Source organism: Staurois parvus, unplaced genomic scaffold (assembly GCF_062004578.1).
Source record: "Staurois parvus isolate SC_StPar_1 unplaced genomic scaffold, SC_StPar_1.0 ptg000051l, whole genome shotgun sequence".
Taxonomy (NCBI): Eukaryota; Metazoa; Chordata; class Amphibia; order Anura; family Ranidae; genus Staurois; species Staurois parvus.
This window is the reverse complement of record NW_028317847.1, coordinates 5,813,185-5,822,831: the sequence shown is the minus strand read 5'-3', so window position 1 is coordinate 5,822,831 and position 9,647 is coordinate 5,813,185. Positions and strand designations below refer to the sequence as shown.

The 9,647-nt window shown below is 53.4% G+C and overlaps 1 protein-coding gene across 1 annotated transcript; it reads right to left on the bottom strand.

The window, feature by feature from the left end:
* Positions 1 to 1,420: 1,420 nt before the first annotated feature.
* Positions 1,421 to 6,190, bottom strand: LOC149470205 (uncharacterized). Its single transcript, XM_089666420.1, has 2 exons — positions 5,980 to 6,190; positions 1,421 to 2,358 (listed from the first exon to the last, which is right to left on the bottom strand). Exons 1-2 carry the CDS (start codon positions 6,188 to 6,190, stop codon positions 1,763 to 1,765), a joined length of 807 nt encoding a protein of 268 aa, XP_089522546.1. The 3' UTR covers positions 1,421 to 1,762.
* Positions 6,191 to 9,647: the final 3,457 nt, after the last annotated feature.

Below are 9,647 nucleotides of genomic sequence, written 5' to 3'. Positions count from 1 at the left end.
AGGACACGGGCCTGACTCCCATGCTGTTGGTGATGTCTATGTAGTGTGTTATTAGGCGGGCAATTAGATCAGATGGGGATTGGGGGGGTAGGGAGGATTTAGTAAGTGAGTGATATACCTCAGCTCCCTTTGGGGAGTGACTGGGTTGTGGGGGTGGTGCCGGGAGGTCGTTGGGGGGGGGTTTGGTTTGGAGGGGCGGTGCGGGTGCTGCAGCCTCGCATCAGGGCAGATTAGGTACCTTCTCTGGTAGCCATCTTGGGGGTGCTCATCTTGGGAGGTTCCCTCCTGTGTGGGTGGGAGATGACATGGTCAAGAACAGTTTTTCTGTATCTACAATGCAACATGTTTTTACTTTTTATGTCTCATTGATATACAATAAATATTGGTAGCCTATAAGGGAAGCCTTATAGGTGTGAGCCTTTCTTTTTCTTTTGTTTTTTCTTCTCCTACTATAGCATCCCTTTTCGTTCACATGGCAATGTATAGTGCGAGCCGACTCAGTTATACCCTGTGCATGAAGGGCAGCTTGAATTTGTCTGGAAGTTGTTCGAGGTTCTTTGTCCACCATTCGAACAATCCTTTGTTGCAATCTTTGATCAATTTATTAATAAACATGACTAGAGCACCAGAGATAGGTCATCCAAATCCCCCCCCCCCCCCTTACTATACTTAAATAAAACCATGACACCAATTTTGGAGTAAATGGCCAACATGGCCTTTTATTAACAAACATTTTTAACACCAACCATTCCTTATAACAGAAACATACAGAGTTGTTGTTGTTGGTCTTCGAAGGCACCCCACAAAAATGATCTGAAATGCACCTGCGGACAACCATATTACACAAAGGCCTCCAGCCGCAACCAACCAGCTCGGAGACAACCATACTGTCCGCAGTGCAGCACCACCACCTTCCAGTTAAACCTTGGTTAACTGGAATGTCCCCGGGCACAGCATACCACCGATGGGTCCCACACCATTATCTGTACCTCCAAGATAAGAACCGCCTCCAAGACCAACAACCGCCCAAGACCGAAACAACCCCCTGTCCCCCGAGAGGAACACAATACCCCCTATAACATGGGAGGGCGGGAGGGAATCTCACTCACCAACGTCCAGCTCCGAAATGATGCCTCCCCCCCCCAGGACACCCCACCCTAAGGTGCGGCAGAGCCCACCCACGCTCTCTCTCCACCAACCAGCACACCCAGCTATACTTTTCCACACCCCCCTGGCACATCATTAACCCTTTCTTATTCTCCTTCCCACTCTAGGCCTAGTCATGCCTGCCCTGCGCTAATTTTCCTTTCCTTTTTTCGCTACGGGCATTACTTGACTAGAGCACCAGAGATAGGTCATCCAAATCCCCCCCCCCTTACTATACTTAAATAAAACCATGACACCAATTTTGGAGTAAATGGCCAACATGGCCTTTTATTAACAAACATTTTTAACACCAACCATTCCTTATAACAGAAACATACAGAGTTGTTGTTGTTGGTCTTCGAAGGCACCCCACAAAAATGATCTGAAATGCACCTGCGGACAACCATATTACACAAAGGCCTCCAGCCGCAACCAACCAGCTCGGAGACAACCATACCGTCCGCAGTGCAGCACCACCACCTTCCAGTTAAACCTTGGTTAACTGGAATGTCCCCGGGCACACCATACCACCGATGGGTCCCACACCATTATCTGTACCTCCAAGATAAGAACCGCCTCCAAGACCAACAACCGCCACAGCACGCTGGGTAAGCCCTTACCCATGCGTGCCCCACCACAAACGAACAGCTCTCTGAACTCCGTCCTGCAAACCCAGAGCCCATAAATCCGTGCCAATGGCATTGAGATGAACCCCATCACTCCGCAGATACCGCCAAGTATCAACCTCCAACTCAAAGTGCCGGACCACCAACCCCCCATTCCGAACAAAGAAGCGCCCCACCTCCTTGTTGACCTTGATCCGAGCCTTATTAAGCCGCTCCACCGACCGTGCCAAACGCCAAGAGGTGCGGGCTACCATGTCCGACCACACCAACACCATCTCGGGATAATCCCGACGCAATTGAAGAAAATCCAGCTTAACATCCCGCACCAGCGCCCGCATGGACCGAACCCCTAGATCGTTGCCACCCGCATGAAGTACCAAAACATCCGGCGGTCTATCCAGGCATGCAAAACGCCGCACCTCAGGTACCACACGACCCCACAACATCCCCGGCACACCTATCCATCGGACACAAGCCGCTTGCCTAGCCAATCCCAGCTGCCGGCCATTAGGCCGCACATCCGCCCACCGAGCCCCCCAAAAAACGTAGGAGTGCCCCAGGATCCAGACCAGGCAAACCGCTCCATCTGAAATAAAAGAACAAAAACTACCACAAGAACCAACAACATCACAGAGACAGGACAAACTCCCCCAGCCCCAGCAACCAAAAGAACCCGGAAACCATCCTTAGTCCCCCAGCAGATGCGGGCGAATGTACAGGCGAAATCTCTGCGAATCCCACCTACCAATCCGTTTTACCGCCTCATCCGACAAACCCCACCGGGCGGCCTCAGTAGCAGCCCCAATACGAAACGAGTGTGAAGCATACAAAGACGCATCCAAACCAACATCCCGTAAACATTTCCGAAAAACCGACACAAATTAAAAACGAGTTAACGGGGACCCATCAGCATGCATTAAAAAGGACCCCTGCCCCACCAGACGCCGGGACAAAAATTCTCGAACCGCATGCACCGGGCACACTAGTGATCCTGGAAGGGCAAGAAACCGAACCCGCGCACCACGACCCCAGCGGTCCGTCTTAGACCGACGGATGAACACCTCCACCCAGTCGCCCGAGCACACAACATCATCCACCAACAACCCCCCAAGCACCGATTTGGATGGACTAACAAGCTCCCCAATACGCAACGCCCCAAAGAAGGCCACCGCAAAAGCCGCCCTAAACAAGCCCACTTCAAAGTCCGAAGAACAAACAAACCGCAAATGTGTAAATAAAGATCCTAACAACTCGAAGGACACCGGGCGACGAGAATCCCTACAGCGATGAGCCCTACGGTAACCCCGAATAGCCTGACGCACCCAGAAATCTTTGGTAAAATCCCGACACCCTTGTAACTTAAAAAAGAAGGCCAAACCAGCCAACCGCCGATCCACCGCCGCAGCAGACACCCCCCGCTCAAAATTCCTCGCCAAATAGTACAGCAATGCCACACGCACCTCCGGCCCCCAGGGATCAATATCGACCTGTTGTAACAGGTCCAGCCACTCCCGCCAAACCGTCGAGTACGCAGACCATGTCGCCTCACTCACCGACCGCCGGATCCAGCCGGATACGACCCCAAGGCAATCTCCCACAGCCAGTCGGGACAAGGAACCCCACGGTGCTCCGCAGCCGGCGCCAACTCCCGGAATTTGTCCCACTGAAAACGAGACAAAGCGTCAGCCAAAGTGTTGACCACCCCAGGGAGATGCACCGCATGGATAAAAACATTCAGCTGCAGGCAACGCAACACTAAATGGCGAAGCAGGCCAACCACCGGCCGCGAGGCAGCCGACACCCGGTTGATGACCTGAACCACCCCCAAATTGTCGCAATGAAAACGAACCTTCTGATTCCGAAAATCTGCACCCCAAACCTCAACCGCCAAGACCACCGGAAAAAGTTCCAACAGAACCAGGTTACGAAGGAAACCCGCCGCCACCCAGGAAGGAGGCCACGGAGCCGCACTCCACCGACCCAGAAAAAAGGCCCCATAACCCCCGGAAGCCGCCGCATCCGTGAACAAGTCCAAGTCAAAATTGCTGACCGGGCCAGACATCCACAAAGCCCGTCCGTTAAACGAAGTCAAAAAATTGTGCCAAATCCGCAAATCCTCCCGATGCTCCCTAGTCAAACGAATAAAATGTAAAGGGGAAGTAATCCCTGCCGTCGCCGCTGCCAACCGGCGGCAAAACACCCGACCCATTGGCAGGATGCGACAAGCGAAGTTCAGTTTACCCAACAATGACTGTAAGGCCCGCAGTTGAATTTTTCGCTTGCCGAGCACCCCACCAATTTCCCCTTGCAGGGCCAAAAGCTTGTCCCCAGGCAGCCGGCACTCCATTGCATCAGAGTCCAAAACGATACCCAGGAAAGTAATGACCGAAGCCGGGCCCTCCGTCTTGTCCAAAGCCAGCGGAATCCCAAAACGTTCAGCAACGTGTTGCAAAGTGGCCAGCAAAACTGCGCACACTCTGGAAGCTGGCGGACCCACACAAAGAAAATCATCCAAATAGTGGATGACAGAATTGACCCCGGAAACATCCCGCACCACCCACTCCACGAACGAACTGAACTGCTCAAACAAAGCACAAGATATGGAACACCCCATGGGAAGGCACTTATCAACGTAAAACGAGCCCTCCCAATGACAACCCAAGAAACGAAAACTGTCCGGATGTACCGGCAACAATCGAAACGCGGACTCAACATCCGATTTCGCCATAAGCGAACCACGCCCATAACGACGAACCCAGAAAACCGCCGCGTCAAACGATGTGTAAGACACTGAACAGGACTGCGGATCGATAGCGTCATTCACCGACCCCCCTTTTGGAAAAGACAGGTGATGAATTAACCGAAACGAATTCGGCTCCTTCTTGGGCACCACCCCCAAGGGGGAAACCACCAGATCCGAAAACGGGGCGCAAGAAAATGGGCCGCCCATACGACCTAACCCCACTTCTTTTTGCAACTTAACCGAAACAACCTCCGCATGCCGCAAGGCCGACCGCAAGTTCCGAGCCAAGGGGGGAACGGAAGTCAAAGTGCACGGGATGTGGAAACCCTCCGAAAACCCTGCCGCCAGCAGCCCAGCGGCTGCCCGATCAGGATATCTATCTAGGAAAGGCTGCATCCTTTCCACCCTCACCGGTGTCGTCCCTCTTACCCGCATGCTCGCTGGAAGGGCTTCTGCCCCGCTTGAAACAGCGCGACAACGGATGGGAGCCGCCGCAACCGGAACACTCATGCTTAAAACGGCAGGACCCTCCGAAACGACAAGCGCTCTCCTGGAACTGCCAACAGAAGCCCCTACGCTTTGAGGCCGATTGTCCGGGGGAGAATGAACCACCGGCCCCCCCCTGAAAAAACGGACCTGGAGGCCTCGCTGGAGTCATGAGGCGCATCCAAAGGCCAATGTCCTTATGGTCCCAACGCAATGAAGGGCGAACAGCCCGCCGCTGCCGAAACTGCTCATCATACCGAAGCCACGCAGTCCCACCGTAAACCCTGTGAGCCTCGCTAATGGCGTCAAGGTAACAAAAGAGCGCCGAGCAATGCTCAGGAGCCTTCTCCCCAATAACACTGGCCATGATCGCAAACGCCTGCATCCAATTTGCAAAAGTACGCGGGATAAAGCGAAAACGCCGCTTCTCCGCTTCCTCCCGCCTGCCCTCGTCAACCCGCAACCCCTCTAAAGGAAAACGCTCCAATGGCAAGAGCGTGAAGATCTCCACATACTCCCCGCTCCAAATCCGCTCCCGAACCTCCAACGGCAAGTGCGCACCTAAAGGGCCCTCGAAGCACACGTATACCTCGCACTTGGCCGAGTCCGCCAAGCCGACCGCTCCGGACACTCCCGCACCCCCATCCAAAGCCGTGGAACCCAAAGCATCAGATTCCGCCGCAACCACCCCAGGCCCAGAACCCGAGGGAGGAGAAACCCCCGATCTCCGCACGGCCCCCCCGTCCTGCACTCGGACCTGTAAACCGTCCCCACCAGCCAGCGGGAGCCACGCCGCAGCAGGCCCAGGGACCCCACTACCGCCCCGTTCAAGTCGCTGCAACAAGTTACGCAAACCGGAAATCAAATCGCAGAGCCCCCCCCCGAGACCCGAATCGGGAACGCCGACCTCCCGCACCGCCGAGGCCCCGCCCCCCAACAGGTCCCGTAGCGCCGAAGAAAAAGAAAAAGGTAACTCACCAGGCTGCCCAGGAGACGTCCCATCAGCCGCGCGACCCACGTCCAGCGATGCCGAGCGGCCAGCTGTCGCCCCCGCATCGGGTTCCGACAGCTCGCCCTCCGATCTCACGTCCTCCCCTCGATGACCGGATGGCCTCCCAGTCCCAGGAGCCACGGATCCTCGAGCGCTGTGCCTCTGCTGGCTCCGCCTCCCGGCACCAGCCACGCCCATCGACGTCCCTGGGGTCCGACCAGACACGCCCCCGGCAACACTCTCCTCCAGCCTGTGGCTCTTCGGAGCCCCCGCTCCACGCTTCCCATGGGGCCTGCCGGCTGCAGCAGGGGACAGCCCGGCAGCCGCAGCGCTGCGTCTCCCTCGTTGGGCTCCCTCCCTGACAGGCACCTGGTCAGTGGAGGAGCCGGTGACATCCTGCTTCCTCAGCCGCGCGGGCGGGGGGGAGGGGCTTCCTCCCCGCGAGACCCCGCCCGCCGAGCTCCGCCGTTGCCGGGGATTCCTCCCGGCCTCCCCGCGAGCAGAGGCAATGGAGCGCCCTGCCAGCGGGGCCGGAGGGTCCCGAACGGGGCTCCCAGTGTGGCGCTGAACTCTGGGGGAGGGGGAGCCCGGACTAAAGCGCTCCGGAGGCCGAGACCTCCGAGCACGTGGGCGCACCCGCCCCTCTCCCGCTGGTGAGGAGCCCGGGTCCAGTGAAAGACCCGGGTCCTGGGACAAGCCCGGGTCCTGCAGGAAGGCAGACACCCGGCGCTGAGCTCTGGGGGAGGGGGAGCCCGGACTACAGCGCTCCGGAGGCCGAGACCCCCGAGCACGTGGGCGCACCCGCCCCTCTCCCTCTGGTGATGAGCCCGGGCCCTGCGATAAGCCCGGGTCCAGGGACACGCCCGGGTCCTGCAGGAAGGCAGAGACCCGGCTCTGCAGCCAGTCCATCCCATGAGAGGCTGCCGCCTCACGCAGCTGGGCCACCAAGCCATCCATGACAGCCCCCCAAAGACCGCAACGAGACCCCCAGGGAAAAAAGGCCCTAACAATATGCTGGCGTTGGGAGGGAATGAATCTCACTCACCAACGTCCAGCTCCGAAATGATGCCTCCCCCCCCCGGGACACCCCACCCTAAGGTGCGGCAGAGCCCACCCACGCTCTCTCTCCACCAACCAGCACACCCAGCTATACTTTTCCACACCCCCCTGGCACATCATTAACCCTTTCTTATTCTCCTTCCCACTCTAGGCCTAGTCATGCCTGCCCTGCGCTAATTTTCCTTTCCTTTTTTCGCTACGGGCATTACTTGAGAATGCCTAAACATTTGTAATTGCAACAATTTTCTGGGCGAAGTGGTGCATTATGTGACAGAAATGCAGGGGTGCCAGTATTGTTGAGTGTAAATAAAAATCCTTTTTAATGCACGCTAATAGTCTGCTGGCTTTGCTTACTACAGCTTGACACTGCATGCTATTGCTGGGCCTGGGGTCTCCTAGGATCCGCAGATCTTTTTGCATTCTAGTTTACCCAAAAGGTTCTCGACCCAGCGAGTAACTCGCGTTCATATTTTTATCCCTCAAGTACATTACTTTACATTTTTCAATATTAAACCTCTTTTGCCATGTAGATGGTCTCCCCATTATTGTATTGAGGTCTTCTTGTCAGTGGCGTCCCGAGGCAGGCGCCTCGCACCGGGTGACATCCACCACACAGGGTGACATCGGACCCGCTCCACAAAAAGGTAATTGTAAAGCAAGTCGACTATCCCCACAGGATGGATCCGATCCATCCTGCGGGGATTGTCGGCTTTCTTTACAACTTACCTTTTCATGAAGCGGGTCCGGTGCCACCCTGTATAGGTTGCATGCCGACAATCCCCGCAGGATGGATGGGATGTGCGGATTGGGGAGCATAATGGATTGGACTTCAATCCATTATGCTCAATCCGCAGATCCGAACCATCCTATGGGGATCGTCGGCATGCAATCTATACGGGGTGAAACTGGACCTGCTTCATGAAAAGGTAAGTTGTAAAGAAAGCCGACGATACCCGCAGGATCAGGATCAGATCTGCGGATTGGGGAGCATAATGGATTGGAGTCCGATCCATTATGCTCAATCCGCAGATCTGATCCATTCTGCGGGGATCGTCAGAGGGGGTGTCACCAAGTGTTATCGCACCGGGTGTCACCAACCCTAGGGACGCCCCTGCTTCTTGAAAGTTTCTATATCCTGCTGTGAAGTTATTGCCCTGATTTGCTTTGTATTGTCAGAAAACACTGACACTGAGCTATTAATGCCATCCTCTATATCATTTATGAACAAATGAAACAAATTGCCATGGCCATCTTGGAGCGTACCCCTGAAGCTGTGTATGCACACAAAATGCGTCGGGTGGAGCCGCACTTGCTGACGTCACACCGCCGTTGCTGAAGGTTGGAACTGTGGCCATCTTGTGATGAGCTATTCCTCATAGGAGATGGTCCACCTGCATTTTTTGCCCTTGGCTGAGCATCCCTTGCAGAGGCTTCATTGCTGTTACCTGTGCCCAGATGAGATGTGCTTACATGCTGTTTACCAGTAGATGTCTGGTGAATGTACATCTGACAGAGGTGGTGGATTCCCTATTGGATCACTTCACAATATTTCACCGTGATTGCCGTACTTTTATCCTTATTGAACATTTTTTATATTTGATTTTTATATGCTGCACTTGACTGTTCTGCTGAAAAATGTATTTATTTATTTTTTTCGCTATATGTCAGATTGACTTTGCACTTTATTTTCACTGTAACATCATTCACTTATTTTAGTGCTGCACTTTTGTATATATTTGGCAAATTATTAAATGAGGGCAAATTATTCATGTAGCATTTACTTCCTGGAATCCATCAGGCATGCAGGCAGGAGAGTGTGCTTAGCTGAGAAAGCCCCTCCTCCCCTCCTCCAGCTGAAAGAAAAAAATGTCCCCGAAAAATCCTGGGATGTATGACGTCATTTTGGCCTAGACCAGAAACCAGGAAGCAACTGAAGTAATGCAAAAAAAAAAATGAACACAAGTAAATGTAATATACCTTCCTATATATTTACTAATGATAGCAGAATAAAGATTAAAATAGTGCATGTTAATTGAGAGAGTTTATTTCCAATTTAACTAAATATATCATAAATAATGTTTTCATAGATTTTACTTATTTTGCAGACCTGAGCAAACAAGGCAGATACAGTGGGGCAAAAAAAAAGTATTTAGTCAGCCACCAATTGTGCAAGTTCTCCCACTTAAAAAGATGAGAGAGGCCTGTAATTGGCATCATAGGTAGACCTCAACTATGAGAGACAAAATGAGAAAAACAATCCAGACAATCACATTGGCTGATTTGGAAAGAATTTATTTGCAAATTATGGTGGAAAATAAGTATTTAGTCAATATCAAAAGTTTATCTCAATACTTTGTTATATATCCTTTGTTGGCAATGACAGAAGTCAAACGTTTCCTGTAAGTCTTCACAAGGTTGGCACACACTGTTGCTGGTATGTTGGCCCATTCCTCCATGCAGATCTCCTCTAGAGCAGTGATGTTTTGGGGCTGTCGCTGGGCAACATGGACGTTCAACTCCCTCCAAAGGTGTTCTATGGGGTTGAGATCTGGAGACTGGCTAGGCCACTCCAGGACCTTGAAATGCTTCTTACGAA